Below are 18,027 nucleotides of genomic sequence, written 5' to 3'. Positions count from 1 at the left end.
TTGCTTTTTTCAAGGTTCCCCCTGTTTATTCTTTAGATTGCACCGACGTGACAAATTGGGACAGTCGCGTCTTAGAGCCAGCGGCAGCAATCATTTCCGCAATATTGAACGGTACTAAGCCTGAACAACAACCGATGAACAACGAAAGTTTCGAGAATAAAAAAAGCACCGATAGTAGTACAAATGTATATAACTATTGCAAGGTAATGATAAAGAAATGGCTCTCGATTATTTCGATTTATAATCAAATTCTATACACGATATATAATTAAATATGTTTAATGCTCAATAATTTTGGCATACGTAATAATCTGATATTACGTTGTTTAAATTACTTGAAGATATTTATTATTATTTAAATTTTGAATAATCGAAAGTTAATTTTGATTGTGATTGATGTGCGATTTATTAGTTGATATATTTTTCAATGAAATAGCATCGGATATTTTTATCTTAAAGTTAAAAGAGCTTTTTTTATCGTATTAGGTATGCGAGAGAGTATTTGTTGAGGAGCATCAATGGCAGGATCACTTGAAAAGTGCGAAGCATACGAAAATGTTAAAAAGGAAGGAAAAAATAGCTCAGGAAACGCAATCCCAAAAGAGTCAACTGGTTAACTCGTGATGAATAACAGTTTCGCTGTGACGCTATACGAATATTCGTTCTTGCGTTCATACCAAGCCATTAAAACTGTGATTAGTGACCGATGATTATCTGCACTGTATTTTACTGATAATTATCATGTAAATTTTTAAAAAACAATTTGTTTTTATTTTATTTTTTTTTTAACATAATGAATCTTTATTCTTCCACTCTCTGTAAATAAATGGCTATTATTAACAGCTGCTGATTTATCCTACTCGTTACTGATATAACAGATTCCTGCAGCATATCTAGTCTGTAGTTTACTTCTCAATGGTATATCCAAACCGACTGTAAGACATTACTTTGTACAAGACATGTGTTCAAAAGATTTTTTTTTAAAAGAACGTTTGAAAAATATTTTGTAAAGACAATTTAAATACTTTTACTTGTTTTAAAATTAAATTATTTGTAGTTTAATGATGTAATAGCTTTTTTTTTTTTTTTTAAAGTGAAAATATTTTGCAAATTATGTACGCTAGTATTATTAAATAAATGCTTTCTTTTTATATATAATCTTGATATAAAGCATATTTTTAATGTGAATACTTGAAAATAATGGGAAGAATTAAAAACCTTTTTATCCATCTCTACAGTCGAGAATATATTAACCAGTAAAAGATAAGTTCGTAAGTCACCGAGCAACAGTCAGCAATATATCATCGTTAAAAAAAAATTAATTGAATACCATAAAAATTAAATAATCGATTGCAGTATAAATATTAAAAATAGCGTTTAAATAACTATAGATTGTAAAATATTTATAGCTCCGTTATATCGTTGATAAAGTAGAAATCAGAATTGAGCAACGTGAGATAAGCGTCGTATAAAATTAATGTCCCGTATATTGTTTATATTGATTCGGATGTATGCAGAGAATAACGTTAGAAGTGCATAATGTAATTGAATAGTGCGTTGTATTTAGTTATCTGTGCATCAGACGAACAATGCGACAGGAGTACAATACGGCCCACATACATGCTGCCTCGATTGTCCTACGTTGAAATGCGAAAGGACGCTGTTACAACTGCTGGAGTGAAATTAATTCACGTGGATGACTTTCTTCCGCTTTTCTAATAACAATAACCGTGAAAGGTAAAAAACTATTACAAATCGCAAATGTCAAAGCATTTCCGTAAAGTCCTTTCTTTTTTCTTGGCATATTAATAAAATTTCACACATCCGAGGCAGCGGTTTCACAACGATTGAATCGCAACGATTGAAGTTATCGGCGTAAATAGCGCCATTCGCGATAAGACGAAATATCTCAGAGATAAAATAAAATAAAATTACTAGATATCAGCTATTAAATACTTATAAAGTCTTTCTTTTTTTTTTATTAATAAATAACTTTCATATGTCTCGAAAAATTCTCAACTCGTGCAGGCTATCTTTACTTTGTAACGCGATATTTATCGCCGCGATTTTTATTTCCATCGGATTTACTGGTGTCGTACTGTGAATGTGAACGAGCGCACATATGTACGCACATCAGCGTAATATTTTTATTTTAATATATGCTGTCACGCGATGTATATTCCAGGAGACGCATGTATCAGTTGCGTGCAGTTCGCCGTTTACCGAGTCATTGTACCTCGGCACGCACTAATCGCTATTACATATGCACGTTACATTAAGGCAGGTCGCTGATACATGCCGGTGAAGTACTTTCAAGTAGGAAGCGACTAGCTCCTTTCTTCCCTTTGCGCACATATAGAAGCGAATCTTTGAAAGCGAATCTTACATAGCGAAAGTTAGCGATCGTAGATTTCCGTTCGTCCAAATTATTTTCTTAACGAACGAGCGGAGCGAAAACTTCCTGAAGTATCCGTCTGCATCGCGTACGCGAGAAAAATAATTGCAGTGGAAAATTGTTTTCGCGAAGCTGATCAACTTTGCGTTAAATTAACGCAAATAGAGCACCGACGTTTAATTTTTATATATTTCTCTTTAATATTTTTCAGTTCGAGAAAGACAGAGAGAGAGAGAGAGAGAGAAAGAAAAAGGGAGAGAAAGGCAGCAGCACTTGCATAGTTGGACAAATTGGAGCAAAAAGACTGCGTGAGACAGGACGTCGAAGTGCCACCGTAAATTCGATTTTGTACAAAGGAACGAACCAGGAAGGTCACTGTTGCAGAGAATAATGACTCGCCTGTAGTCTCGCACGATACGTGAGTCACAAAGTTACAGCACTAAAGGAATTCTGCAATAAATCGTTAAATTGATCTTGTTCCTCCTTGCGCTAATAATATGATAAATCATAATGAACGATACGCCGCTCCCGCACTCGTCGTTACGAGCCATTATAATATATTGCGCTCTTTAAATAGCCTTAAGGACAATAACTGATCCACCCGCGTGTCAATGAATTTATTGCAGAATTTCTCGTATACTACATTTCAAAGATCTTGCCTTGCGAGATTTTCCGCCTTCAAATATTTCCTTCAACGAACGAATTCCTGCGTTGTCATGTGCACCTGACGAGAACATATGCGGGCATTTATGTGCCAGCTGGACAACCAGCCTCACGTTTGCCCGCCGCTTCATGAGTCATTGCCCTTCTGACATGCGATTCTTATCGCTAGAGCACTTTTCTGCGATGCTGATTCGCTAATATGCGATAGTTGCGCGATATGCTTCGTTATATGAGTCGACCAAAATAAATAAGTCATCAGATAGCAGTAATCGAATATTTTTCTACCGCAGATAATTATATATTTTTAGAGAGGTTGCTAGTTGATTTTATAAAATTTTAAGTGAATTGTTTTCAAGGGAGGAGTGATAATTGTTCGAAGAAATTGATGCAGTTTTTTAGAACATGAAGCTGTTAAGCTGGTCAAATGTAGATAAAATCGCGCGCGCTGCCTATTGCGCTGAATAAGGATTGGGTTTCGCTTAATTTTTATGCGCGATCGCGAATTTTTAATAGAATCTACAACAGCCGATGATGCTGCTGTAGATCCACGCTGCAGGAGGCAGTTACATGTTGAGAGTGGGGGCGTCTAGCGGACTCGCCGCGCGGAGCGAAACTGTCTCGGCGTTTGCTTGCACGCCGTCGCTTTGACAGTGGTGTAACAACCTTCGTGAGAGCTGTGCCGTGTCCTGCGCCGTGCCGTGAGCAGATTGAGGAAAAAAAAAAAAATAATAGTACAGTTAACCGCTGCGGTAATTTCGAAAAATCAATTTTTACTTATCTACTTAGCGCGAGAGCGACCGAGTTTGCGGTCCTCCCGTTGTTGCGCGGAAGGCTGAACGTTCTGCGCTTTCCTGAATTTTTATCCCGCCTTATCGGACGCCAATTAAATTATAGACGTCGTGATCGAGGTGACGAGGTTTTTCCCTACGAGAATTTCGCCGGGACAAGACGTCGCGGAGGCGTATTTTAAATTCTTCTCCGCGCGAGACGGAAGCGCACAGCCGGGCGGGTAGATCAGTTCGATCGAAGCTTTATCGCGACGAAGTGAGACCGTTGATTTTAAAACACGCTCGCGGACGTTCGAATAAATATTAAAGACGAGGCAGAGTTGACTACGAGGGAACAACTACTGCGATAGTCCACGTTGTGTGTGGTTCGTGCACGTGATAAAACATTATCTGTTGCGGAACGAAACATTTTTTTTTTTCGAGGCTCCACGAAGCGAGAGCCAATCCTTTTCGGGATTTCTTGGCGCAATTTCCTGTACGACTCTTGGCACCGGAAGTACAATTAGCTAGATGAAGGACGATACGTTTGGCGACTCCTCGTGAAAGAATCTAATCGTGTCTGATTTAATAACTCGATTGTAACAATGCTACAACTCATCTCGCTTCGTCTGAAGGTAAGGCAATTTATTCTTGGTATTCCGTGTGCACGCCCGATGCGAATACTGTGAATTTATTGTTCGGGATAAACGCTTGGACTTGTAAATGTGCGGAAAATGTAAGGTTTATATTTGGGGGGAAAAAAAAATTTTTAACTATACGTGTAGAGATAATAATATAATTAAATTATTTCATCTACCTCTTAAAAATGTTCTCGAACTTGAAAAGACCGTACGTTTAATCGACTAGCCTAGGTTGCAAAATGCGGATTATGCTTTTATCTCTTTTTTTTTTTTTTATCGCGGTAATTTCTGAGCAAACCCATAACCTTGCTGTTAAGGAAGTTACAGATAGTACGTCTTATTAATTTACTTATTTTGCAGCAAATATCTCTAGATAAATAACTTACGTTTTTAGCTAATAGATAGCATTGAGTCAACAACTATCCTTACTGTTACTTTCATATAATGTAAGAAACGCTGCATAAAACCACTTCCGTATGTCGCGATAAAAATCTTCCAATGCCATAAAGAACGTAAATAATAAAATGCACGAGGTGATTCATGAACTTGAAATTATACCGCTAAGTAGCAGTCAGGCTCGATCGTATAATTTTCGCTCGAATGATTTATACACGATCTACTTGATGACGTATTTCGTCCCACGGTATTTTTTTCGTTCTCGATGCTCAATGATTTACAGTATTTTTTACGTACAGCAGACTTTCGTGAAATTAATTTTCACACCGAGGTAAAAATGTCTAATACATACACACGTTAGTTCCGGACACGCGAAGGATAAGACGCGAAAACAAAACGAGTCGTCGTGTTACACGTGGAATTGTAAATTTCGTTTTAATAGCATACCTTTTCAAAATTTCTCCTACGCTTTAAAAATTAAACAGAGAAACTCTTAATTAATATTTTATAAATACACTAAGTTGCTGGGAGTTTTTTTTACTAATATAAATTAGAAAGTCAACATAATTACGTGGAAAATTTAACAGGAACTAAACGTGTCGATCTCGCAGTAATTGAAAATACAGATCTATCCTCGATAAACAAAATTAAATCTAAATTTACCCGCAATGATTTAATTCTTGCGGCGTTAGCTCGATTGGTGTCCACTCGGCGAATTAATGTTCGCACGAACGCAATGCCTGGAATGCATGCGGTCTCGGAGTACGACTCTCACCTGATTAATATTCAATGTGCATAGATGTTGTAACAGATATCGCCAGTTCCGTTTAATAAAAACTTTAATAATGATTACAACTGCAAGCGAAAAATGGAAGATGCTATCTTTTAACGAAAGGAAAATTATCACTTAAATATTTTTGCTGAATCTAGGTGTATCCAGATTTTTATCGCGCTTCAAAGGAAATCGCGAAACACGAAACGAGTAAAGTCGTAACGATCTCATCTGCTAAAGCGATTAACATTACCGGCAACGTAGCTCGACGATTTTCTTGTTATATCACTTTCCTGTACCGGGGGGAGTTTGAACTTGGAAACCGCATTTGACGCATAACTGCCCATAAGTCCGTCAGTTGGAAATGTAATCATGATGCAACGACAGCGGATGTTATACTCGCTAACTCGCAACATTTATTTCCTACGGGCGCTTTAACCGTCTTTTTGATTCCGCTACATTTCGCTCGAATTAAAGCGTCAACGCACAAAGTGACTAAAGACTGAAGCTTGACTCGTTAATTAAGATACTCTTCCGCAAAACGATATCGATCAAATCATAGAACACTTTATTAATTACAAGTTGATACTTTCACTTTACACATTTGTTATTGATCGCAGCTCAATCGTGAATTATTTAATTAAAAGCATCAGTCTTTGTCGTTAATTAGAGCATAGGCGCACCTACCGACAATTAGCAAGTAGGTCATTCGATCGTTCGTTAGGAACGTAAAGGGGAAAGCATAAGCGCGCAGATTCATCAACTGCTGACGGCATGTTTCATCGATCGGACGGGTGTACGGTACCATCGAAATTTTCTGTACATAAGCCGGGCGAAAATCGATTCGTTAAATGCGCCACTCCGCTTGTTAATTTTTTTAGCAATTAAGCTCGATAATTGAGATCGTCTATCTCACAAAGAGAAATTGGAAAATAATTTTATATGAAATTATGTAAAATATGAACAAGCTTGATAAGTATTACGATAGAATTTTCTGACACACGATTTTCGCAAACTGAACTGTACGACTATTCTTAGAGCATTTTATTTTAATAAGAAAATAACCGGTGTTCTAATATTATTTCTAACAAAAGAAATAATAAATAAATAAATAATAAAAATAAAAAAAATTAAAGATTCTCGGCTCCAACATAACACTGACGTGAATAATCTTCCGTTTCTATACACAGTGAAAAATAATATCTTTCATTGATGCGTTGTGCGTGAAACGTATAATGGACGATATTCTATCTGCTTGACAGCTGTGTAAGATAAGGCAACTATCAGTGTTACGTCACGCGCCAAATGTTAAGGGTAACCGAAACGGATACCGTGTCCCTGGAATCTCAAATGCAACTTGGTATACGTCCATATATATATGTATGTGAAATTAGACCGCAGCAACCGTGCGTGCAGCCAGAGCTTTAAGGTTTTATAATGCCACGCGGGCTGTTTGCTCCAATTACGAATCCACTTTGTGCCGCAATTTTCGATTTTCTGGGTCAATCCCGGAATCATGTCTGTGACTTATTGCTTTCATGCCTAAGACGTTTATGTGATTTTAGATAATATTAAAATGACAGTTAACGTTCATTGTGATATGCATCTACAATTTTACGATTCTAATAACGTTTCCACGAACAACGGTGCGCGTTATTTTATAATATTCCGCGTGAAGAAGAATTGTTTCTTTTTTTCTTTTTTTTTTTTCTTTTTTTTTAATTAATATAATTAAATCTACATTTTTGTCATATCTTAATATTTAAATAAAATGTTTTCAAGCTCTCAGTCTGAAAAGAAAACTCGTTCTTCGTTATCAATTAAAAGTATTCGCATTAATCGCACGTTTCTCGCTATTCATCGCTCCGCTTTCGCTTTTTCCCGCTTTCATTTACAATCAAACGTACGCCGATGCTCGTTGACGCATACGTGCATACGACCCGGAGGGGGATTTTACTTGGAGGTTTCCTGTCTTCGTCCGGGATATGACGATATCCCCCCTGCTTGGTCAGTGGCGTAAGCATTCAGAAAAAAGCCGTAAGATTCACTTCTCGCGTTCGCAGAGCAATGCATCCTTTTTATCCGAGCAACAAAAAAATTATTTCGATTCATAGTTCAAAATTACTGCGAGACAATGACGTGTAATTCACGTGTCGAAATTTTCTAGCGCGTCTATCTATACGTGAATATTAATTCATACGCCAGTGGAACACCCTGTCCCCTCCCCCTAATTAATTAGTAGTCGCTGGTTCGGAGCTATATTTCCTTGGTGACTTCTCGTGACTTTTCTGGTTCCCATTATTGTTTATTTTTAACCGTCCCAGAGAAGGAACGCCGCGTAATTGTCATGGTATTACGTGATTCTCACATAACAGGGGTGAAAAGAATTTTTTTACTGACTAGAAAGACGTTATCTTGCGCGATAATAAATTAATAAATTAATGTAACGAGCTTTGCTAAATTCTTTAAAGTGTTAAATGAATCTTTTGGTCTCTCGATCGCTAAACTTACGAGAAAACGAAGGTAATCGTCTTTCCTTGTAGTCCTTTCTTTACTCTTTACTTTGTCGTATTTATTCACGTTTCAAGCTTATCAGCGACATGAACGTAATGAGTTTCCTTTGAGGATAGTACCCTCTCAACCGTGCACTATAGATAATCCTTAAAATCACTGCCGTAAGTGGGTTACGATGTCTCATTGGATTCAAATCGCTATCTTGAACCGTGCAATTTGCCTTTTCAGCAAATCGAAAGCACGCCAGATCTCTCTCTCTCTCTCTCTCTCTTTCTCTCTCTCATCGACTTGGAACTGCTTTTACGGACTCTCTTGTGGAAAGCCGCTTAACTACACGGTATTGCAATGCACCCCCCTCTGTCTCCCCTATTTATCGGACATCGAATTCTCCGTTGCCGCTCATCAACCCCGATAATTACTCCGCTCTTATCGGTAAAGAGGGCAGGGTCACACACCACGAGGGAGGCTGTGAAAGCCGCGCTTAAGTCGAAGATGTCTCTCCGCGTGTCATACGCGTGTACCATTTAAACGAGCTGTTCTCGGAGACGCGCACTAAGCGCACTACCTCTTGCGTGCCTCGATGACATTTCAGCCGCGTACACGTTTACCATATTAAGCACGCGCGCTAATGCGCGCCGGTGTTCGGACACGCTTGTCAGAACCGCATCATGCCTCGTCCGGCGACCTCGCGGCTAAAAACATAATGGTCGAAAGAGCAGAGGGGTCAAACTGCGCATATCAAAAGGGAACCAATAAACTATTTCAGAAGGGACTATAAATTAAAATGTTTTAATTGACGATTTTAATGAAAGCATAATTGTTGGTCGATTTTCTTTTTTTATTTTTTTTTGTTAAATAAGCGAATATTAAATTTTCCTAGATACATTATACCGTAATTAACATTAAAATTTTTATTTACGCGTTGTTTATTAAAATGGTAAAGGCGAAAAACGACACCTTCAGCTTTGATATATCTTCTTTAAAACCATACGTGGCCAGACCGCTTTTTTTCCCTCCACATAAATATATGTATACTCTATATTGTAGACAAGTACTAACGATATTTTTTGTCAAGCTGCGTCTCATGACATTTATATCATCCATTATGTCTTGACGTACTCAAAAAAAAAGAAAAAGAAAAAAAAGATGTTTTTATCTCCTTCTTTTTTTAATCTCTCAACAGATTTATTATATTTTCTGCACGCATCAAATAATTTACGACAATCCTAGAATCTACTTTAATTAATTTCTTAAATAAAAATGCGTGCTTATTATTACAAGTTATTTTACTTGTCTAAAATAAAAGCTATATTTGATATTATCAAAGACGTAAGAGTATTGTACTGCGCAACAGCTCTTGATAAATAAGAGGTTTAGAGTTTGTCAAATTATTGCGTCGCATCGCGTAGATACGCAAGAAGTGATGTTATGCCCGGAGGGTTTGTATAGCATTGGGGAGATCTCAATTGATTTGCTGGAATTGATGCACAAAAAGGCCTTTAATAGACGTCGATTATCCTCGCCCACAGTTTCCGACGATTATCCAATCGCGATATTGAAAGAGGTGCAAAAATCTCCCCGCAACGACATTTAAATCGCTCGTTGCAATTGCAAACACATTTTATCGTAAATATGTCCGACGAATCGCGCATAGGAAGAATAGATGATCCATAATAAGAAAACATATGCGCAGAATTAATACCACGTTGAATTACGTATAATTAATTCATTATACACGTACATTAATTAGATCCTAATCCTTTTCGAATTTTCTCCTTTCTCTCTCCCGTTCGATTGACGCGCGAAGACGTACTTAAGTTTCTATTTATAAAGCCCTTTTTTTTCTGTAATTCCCATTGTCGCGTGAGAAAATTAACCGAACGTCGATTAATTATAATACGGAAGTTAACGGTCCAGAGGCTACCCGCGGAGGAGTCGCGGTATTTCCATGCGGCGTGAAAAATCGAAATCGTTCGAAGATGTTTGTTTATACACGAGTGTTGACCCACAAAGGCGCCGGTGCAAGTCAGCGAGATGGCGAACGACGCGAATGCTAATTTGATTAGTTTCCGCCTGAATGGACTCGGTCCAACCCCGAGCGACGTTGGTCACCCTTACGTGACGTTGACGTCATCCCGCTGGTCCATGAAATGAGTACGCGATAGTATTAGTCCCGATAGTGACAGTGCGAGGCACGTGGTATCGACCACTCGGCATTTATATTTATCTCCCGCACGTGTGTCAGTCTCATTATCTAAGATAACAATCTCGCGAGGAATATCAAATTCTTTCAGACGGGGCGGGCGAATCGATGCATCATGAAATCGCCATAGAAGTCGATAACAAAAAAAAAAAAAAATGCTACCGATGCTCTCCGCGTACCCAGAACTAATCCGAGAAGTTAATTCAAGTTAGATTACGTATTCTGGTCCGCCGATTATGCGTGATTCTTCGAAAAATATTTTTGGATTGTAAAACTTATCAAATACAAATTGCGTAATTATTTAATATGAATGAAGCAGACTTAATAAAAATTTTCTTATTCTATCATCGCGTGAAACTTTTGCTCGAATTTCTAATTCAATGTCGAATTGCAAAAGCGTTTCTAAAACCGGAAGATTGATCTTTTGTAAAAGTTTAATCGAAATATCTAAACGCAACCGTTCGGCTCGGCAGTTAAAGTAAAGTGGCTATCTAAATAAGTTCTTCAATTTATCGTGACAGACTCACGAGCCTCTGAAATATATCTTGATATCGGTATTGGAATTGCTCGGAGTTCCGTCCGTAACTTTCCGGATCGTGATTTCTCCCTCGGTCCTACCCTCCCCCTCGGTATCGATCCTGATCTTCTCGTGCATTCATCGAATTGTCGTCTGCCTGCGCTCGATAAATTCCACCCCGCTACCCTTTGTCTCGTCCGCAAGGACATTTCTACGAGTGATATTTTCGACGCTCGTTCGGCAACCCCCTCGTTCAAGCGCCATCTCGCTACCCCAGCCGCGAAGCAACCCCTCATCGATTTTCCGCGCGCGCGAGCGTGCCGCCGCCGCCGCCGCTTTACCAAATAAGGGAAGGACTCGCGCTCCTAGCGCGATCAACCCCCACGACCCGCAACATGGCCGGCCACCGGATGACAGTTGTTGCACCCGTCTCGCGTGCTCGTTGACCCCGTGACGTTTCCACCGGCGACAAGGTTCGGCGTGCACCTGTCGCCGTCATGTGTTCGCGCCGTCGGCGCCGATTACGCCGCGATTTCGCGACGGTGAGCCCGTCAAACGTCACGCGATTAACGTTACTCGGAATTCCCGGCGTATCCTCGTAAAAGAGCCTGCTGCCAAGTTTCGACACCCTCCCGCCTCCCCCTGTGATCCGAGTTCCTGACAGCGAGCCTGCCACTCGTGCGAAAGTAGATGTCAAACATCACAATGATCTCACCAGTCTGTGACACTGTAAATATTCTATCCAGCGATATTAATCGTGTTAATGTGCTAACGCTTTTGTTTATGTTGGTTATAACTTCGAATACGGTTGAATTAAACTGGAATTAAAAATAATCGCGATGCGCGAGCGAATATTGCGACAACGTTACGTCCTAGTGATTTTTACATTGTTTATTGGAGAGCACCGGAAAAATGTCGAAACGTAAACGTTTATTTTACATTGCGGTTTAGCGACTATTTACGTTACGTATCGATAGTCTGCGGTTTCTGATAATATTATTACCAATACAATACAAAACGATATTATAGTTATTATTTAATAAAATTCGTAATATTTTATTAATAATGTATTATTTTTTAATTATATTAATTTTTTTTTAATTACAAGTTAAAACATTTTTTTATTAAATGTCCAGCTTTCCAATAAGTATTGACACTTCCGCTAACTGATCATTTTGGCGGAAAATATCTTTTCTTGAAGTTTGCATTTCAATATCGACGTCCAGATAAAAGTTTTAATGAAAGGATATCAAGTTTGTTACCGAGTGGAAAAACCAGTTCTTGCTTTCTTTTTTTATACAACTATGTTCTCTCAAACAAGCTCAGCTCAGCCAAGATCGGATCGTATCGATTAAATTCGCGTTCGCGAGCTTATCGTGAAAACTGACATGCGTGTTTATGCGAATCCGGAAACTTTAACGGCCCAGATCTTTCCGCGGGTATGCAATTATTTTCCCCTCCGGGAGCAACCGAGGGACTCGGCGACCGAAGATGACGAGCTCGAAATGTGCTTTCGGGCCGAAAATAACGCGGCCGGCTACGGCGCAACGGTGGCATCTCGCCGTTCGCAATTTTAGAAACCGTAAAGCCGATCGCAGCGAGTCCTCTTCGTGCTCCGACTCCCCGAGTGACAAGGGCGAGCTCGGCCCTCCCGGACGTGGTGCTCTCTCATAGAGAGTCCGCGCGTTATACAGAACGATCGCGACGTTCCCACGTGAGTCATCCTCGAATCTCGGTGTACTCGCCGACGCGGACGGCCAAATGGAACCGCTTCGCGGACGCTTCAGGTGAGGGAGGGCAGTTCCGTTTCGCTGGAACTGATCAACGAGATCTATCTCTCCACCGACAAATTCGCAGAATCCATTTGTTTCGCGGTATCGACGCGGATACCAGTTAATCCGAGCCGTCGAGGCGTGCGCGTGTGTCACCTATCCGGAATTAATGGCTCGGCGTACGTATATGTATCGAGAGAATATATACGTTCAACCTACGGTCTGAAATTTCAATTTCATTGTAGTCCCCGACTAGTGACAAGTTCCTACTTCGTCGATTGGAAGTTCGGACAGCCGCTCAATCGTATTAAACCGTTCGCATCCGTCGCGAATTAATCATTCGCGAAGCGGGTGTCTACGAGATATAAACTTGTGAACTATCCCTTTTTGCTTTTGAAAGAAAAAAAAGTATTAAGACATTCGTGTTAAAATTCTCGTCGTAAACAAAATTGCTTTACTTTACAGATGCCTTTCACGCTGTAAAGTGACTCTCATCGAAAGAAGCTGTACACTTACGATGGGCAAGCTTTTGAGTCTTTTGGCTCGAGATGAGTCTACCTGTTGCACCCCTCAGAAGTATGACGTCTTTTTGGATTTCGAAAGTGAGTAATATATAAATAATTTTTTCTCAACATGTTTCGATTAATTCTGTTTCTTATATTTTTTTTTAATCGTGTATTAATAGCTTTCAAAATTAATTAAAAAAAAAATTCTAATTGTCTATTTGTCTGTTTCATAGACGCACAACCGTCAGACATCGAACGTGAAACATTCGAAGCGGTGCAGAGAGTATTGAAAAATTCAGAATCTATTCTAGAGGAGATACAATGTTACAAAGGAGCTGGAAAAGAAATTAGAGAAGCAATTTCGGCACCCACGGAGGAATGTCAGCGGAAAGCATATCTGACCGTGGCACCTCTCGTTGCGAAACTCAAACGATTTTATGAGTTTTCTTTGGAACTTGGTAAGCTCAATCTTAATCACATTAGCGACAAGTTCTTTTTTTACAAACAACGACGATGGGCTTTGCTTACCGGAGCCTGGATAGCGACGTGAATATTGGAAAAACTTCAACCTACCCGAGAAATGCTTTTAGCCATATTTGTGGCGTGAACTTTTAATTATATTAGATACGGGTGGTTTATCGGAAAACGTGGAGAATTTTAGAACAGAACTCATCTCGAGATATTTAATCTCGCGATATTTATTTTGAAATAAATATGTTAACTAAAACTAAAAAAAAACGTGTGAATAACGTAATAACAGCGCAACATACAGCTGTATAATATTAGAAAATAAAATTTAACAGGCTCGTAATAATTAATTTTTGCTCATTACATTTATGCAGAAAGGGTTGTGCCGAAAATCCTGGGACAACTCTGCTCGGGAAACCTTTCGCCGACGCAACATTTGGAGACGCAGCAGGCGCTGGTCAAGCAATTGGCGGAGATATTGGAATTTGTATTGAAGTTCGACGAGCATAAAATGAAAACGCCGGCAATTCAGAACGACTTCAGCTACTATCGCAGGACATTGACGAGGGCGTCGCTAGCGCATCAGGACAACGCCGAAAAGGACCTAGTTGTCGGGAACGAACTTGCCAACCGAATGTCCTTGTTTTACGCCCACGCGACACCCATGCTTCGAGTTCTGAGTCACGCGACCATTACTTTCTTGATGGACGTAAGTGGTATTGCCTCTCTACACTGTACCCGCCCGCGCGACCTCTTATTGTTGCCCGGACAATTATTGATCCGACCAGATGCTAACTGGCAATTAGACGAAGGTCTATGGCTATTCACCCGGCTTTACGGTTTATCCCTAAATCATTTCGATCGCGACTGAAGAACTAAATCTGTCTCTTAAAATTCATTTTTTTAAATAAACCTATTCGCCTTGCAGAAATTAAGCATAATAATATTATATTAATTTTTATTTCGTTTAAATGTTTCTTGCAAGACATTTATTTAGCAATTATTCCAGCGCGAAGGCATTTTTCAACAATGAATGTTACAATGAATCGTGAGCTATTGTTTGTATTGATTGCAATGACAAATAACCGCGTTACGTGATCAACATGCGATGTAATGATGAAGGAGAGAGAAAAAAATTATCGACGGGAATAATAGATCCACTGAACTGGAAAATTGATAGGTATCCTCGTCTGCGATTTAAATTACCTATATGCTATGTAGACTACATCAGTCAGGGAAACTGGATGAATGCGAATGCATATGCAGACTCGACGTATATGCATGTTTTAATTAAAATCGATAACGAAGTAATAATTCAATATTTAAAGGCCATTTTCAACATGTACAAATACGTATGTCACGACAATATAATAGCTTTAAAAGCGAACATTGTATCAAATATTAAAATATTTACTTTTAAAAATATCTAAAATATATTTAATAAAATTACGCCATTTTATATTTTATTATCGTTAATAACGCTACGTTATCATTTTTAGAACGAAGATATAGCGAGGGAAAATATTACTGAAACGCTTGGTACAATGGCAAAAGTGTGTCTCCGAATGTTGGAAAATCCGTAAGTACTATTTCTATTATCAGTATGCAAAGAGAGAACTTTTGCTTCAAGTAGAAATTTCTTCGCGGATCTAATTTGGGAAATATCTTCTACCAGGAATCTGCTGGCGCAATTCCAGCGAGAAGAGACTCAGCTCTTTGTCTTAAGGGTCATGGTGGGTCTGGTGATCCTTTACGATCACGTACATCCCCAAGGTGCCTTCGTAAAGGGTTCAAATGTGGATGTGAGTATAGAAAAAAATTAACTTAAATAGAATATCATATTAAAAAATTTGTTAACTTTTTTTTTTGCCAGTAAGCTTCGATTCTTATGTAATATTCTAATTAACAGGTCAAAGGTTGTGTGAAGCTGTTAAAGGATCAGCCGCCTTGCAAAAGCGAGGGTCTTCTGAATGCCCTGCGCTATACCACGAAGCACTTGAACGAGGAGAACACACCGAAAAATATAAAAAACTTACTCGCCGCATGATTACCGAAGCAACGCGGCTGCTGTATCAAAAGCTGAGACTGTTGGCCGCACTTCTTTGCAAATATTACTCGAGCGATACCGTTTCGAAAACGAGCGTGTTTGTAACTTGACGCATAGGTCCAAGAATCTTTCGTTCGCATATAAAATGCGAATCCACAGGCTTCCTACTTGCACGCGTCTGATGGACGGTGGGCCGCGCGCGTTTTCGGAAAACTTTATGTCAGAAGTTGCCCGAAAACTACCGAGCGATTTAAGGTCTTCGAACATTAATCGTTAAATGACACGATAAAATAATTATCGATTTCGACAGAACGGTCGAACGTTCTTTTCTTTTTTTTTTTTTTTTTAATGATCGTCTACGAACACATATGTGCGATTATTACTGTTATTACCATTATTATTATTAATATTATTATCGCGAAACAATTGTTACCAACGAGACATCGTCGAATCGGTAAATCTTACGCGATTTATTCCTAATTTTGATTAAATATTTATTGGCATTAATATTTCCCAATCACGAAACCTGCGAATGCTCAGTTCGAAGAATTTTACAACGACGAAAAGAAATAGAAGCTACATTAAATTTGTATAGCCACAGAAACAAAACCGTATCCCGTAGCAATGCTTCCTTTGGTGCAGCGTTTCAACCAAAGTCGTCTATTGACATAATTTCCGGCCGGATGGTATAAAACGTTAATTAGAGCATATCATAGTGTATTTAAGGTAACACGGATTATAAACTTTTGGAGATGTTACGCAGAGAGCTTTAATCACGTTATAGATATTATGGAGATTTTTAGCTCTTGTTTTCTTTGTTGAATGGCGGGCGAGAGGGTGGATTGTGAGACTGTGAATCGCAGAATCGAATACTGCCGGATCATTAAGTATATGTAATTGATAATCTCATTTTATCAGTAATTATTACGCATCTGGGTTAAATTTTAAAGGCATTTTGTATTTTTTTTCTTTTTTTACGCGACTAAAGAACAAAAAAAAAAAAAAAACCAAAGGTACTTTTAGTGTATAGTAATGCTATGAAAATGCCAGAGATGTAATTTATTATGATTATATATTATGTGATTGTATCATTATTATTAATACTCTCATTAAGACAATGATGCTATAAGAATTTTATTCTTAGGAATTAGCGAACTTACATGTGGAGCGATATATCTCAACGGTATTACGTCATTGATTATATATTAATGTAGAAAGATTCTTTTCGGTGCAGAACTTGCAAAATTTGTTTCGTCAAGAATTGGAACCTTCAGATATTGCAAATTATTACTGACCAAAAAAGATTCGTGATAATCACATTTTAAAGCGGTTTTTTATATATACATGACGTGAGTATCATCGTAAAGAAATTTACAGGAGTTTTCGAACTGACTTTAGCACAAAACATCTTCTTGCGCGTTTTAGAGATTAATACCTTGAAGACTGCTTGCCGACCACAATGTGAAATCTTGTGTGAAAGTACACGTAATCGAGGAACATAACGTTTATGTAAAAAAAAGTACCGTGAAGCGTTTATTAGTAGCGAACCTCTGACACTCAAATACATGTATATACAGATTGTTATGACGTATTATCGACAACACAGGTATTACTGTTACATTGGCACTCTATCGACAAGTGTCCTGACTTATTGCCTTGATAATTTTTAAGAGAGAGAGAGAGAGAGAGAGAGAAAGAGAAAAACGAACGAGTACAGTATTTAGTTATTTTTAAGTGCCGTTTATTGTATGCTTTATTCCGTAATGTTATTCAATGTCAATTAACACGAGGAATATTATTATCGCACGTATTACACGCGCGCACGTGCGCAAATTGTACTTGAATTAAATTAAAATTCCCTGAAATATATATCTGTGCGTAATTATTTTACGTAACCCAATAAATTAATTTCCACTGCTCTCCTTTTTTGTAAAGAGTCAGATGTCGGATACCATAAAATACTAATTAAATATCAAAAGTATTTTATTTTAAACTTTATATTGTTCTCTTTTTACCAAATGCAATATACGTTTTTATGAAAGAAAATTATGATATCAATAACTGATGAAGTATTACTAACATATAATAAGATCATATTCTGTGGAACTGTCTGTCGGTACTTCACAAAGGTAACGCTTTGGGAAAGAACAGGTAAAAAGATTCGTGACCCTTTTAAGAGGTGACGCGTCTGAACCAAAGCCCGCCATTATGGTGACGCCACCGCGGTTATTAAGGCGCAATTCTTTAAATATTGATTGAAAGCGGGTTGAAGACTGTGGGTGGTGCTCGGGGGAGGCTGACGGGATAAAAGCGAAGGGTGGAGGTTGGTCGAACCGGCGAAATGAGATGAGAAGGTTGACCGAGAA

At 38.5% G+C, this 18,027-nt stretch overlaps 2 protein-coding genes across 6 annotated transcripts in view; both read left to right on the top strand.

The window, feature by feature from the left end:
- The window catches only part of LOC139109355 (tRNA dimethylallyltransferase), a 62,673-nt gene extending 61,831 nt beyond the window's left edge, over positions 1-842 (top strand). For all 3 annotated transcript variants that reach the window (XM_070668348.1, XM_070668346.1, XM_070668347.1), the window contains exons 8-9: positions 15-203; positions 487-842. In XM_070668348.1, the coding sequence (XP_070524449.1) occupies positions 15-203; positions 487-624 (327 nt within the window). In that variant the 3' untranslated portion in view covers positions 625-842. The remainder of the gene's footprint in view (positions 1-14; positions 204-486) is intronic.
- Positions 843-2,592: 1,750 nt separating this feature from the next.
- Positions 2,593-17,530, top strand: LOC139109356 (CYFIP-related Rac1 interactor B). 3 transcript variants are annotated; one of them, XM_070668350.1, is made up of 7 exons: positions 2,593-2,813; positions 13,106-13,242; positions 13,380-13,604; positions 13,989-14,323; positions 15,114-15,193; positions 15,290-15,416; positions 15,524-17,530. In XM_070668350.1, the coding sequence occupies exons 2-7, from the start codon at positions 13,158-13,160 to the stop codon at positions 15,659-15,661; spliced, it is 990 nt and encodes a 329-aa protein (XP_070524451.1). In that variant the 5' UTR covers positions 2,593-2,813; positions 13,106-13,157; the 3' UTR covers positions 15,662-17,530. The 3 variants fall into 3 exon arrangements, with proteins under 3 accessions (XP_070524451.1, XP_070524450.1, XP_070524452.1); XM_070668349.1 differs by lacking the exon at positions 2,593-2,813 and adding an exon at positions 3,827-4,460; XM_070668351.1 differs by lacking the exon at positions 2,593-2,813 and adding an exon at positions 9,177-11,597.
- Positions 17,531-18,027: the final 497 nt, after the last annotated feature.

Source organism: Cardiocondyla obscurior, linkage group LG17 (genome assembly GCF_019399895.1).
Source record: "Cardiocondyla obscurior isolate alpha-2009 linkage group LG17, Cobs3.1, whole genome shotgun sequence".
NCBI classification, from domain to species: Eukaryota; Metazoa; Arthropoda; class Insecta; order Hymenoptera; family Formicidae; genus Cardiocondyla; species Cardiocondyla obscurior.
Note: the sequence above shows the minus strand (reverse complement) of the source record. Positions and strands in the feature narration are given on the sequence as shown.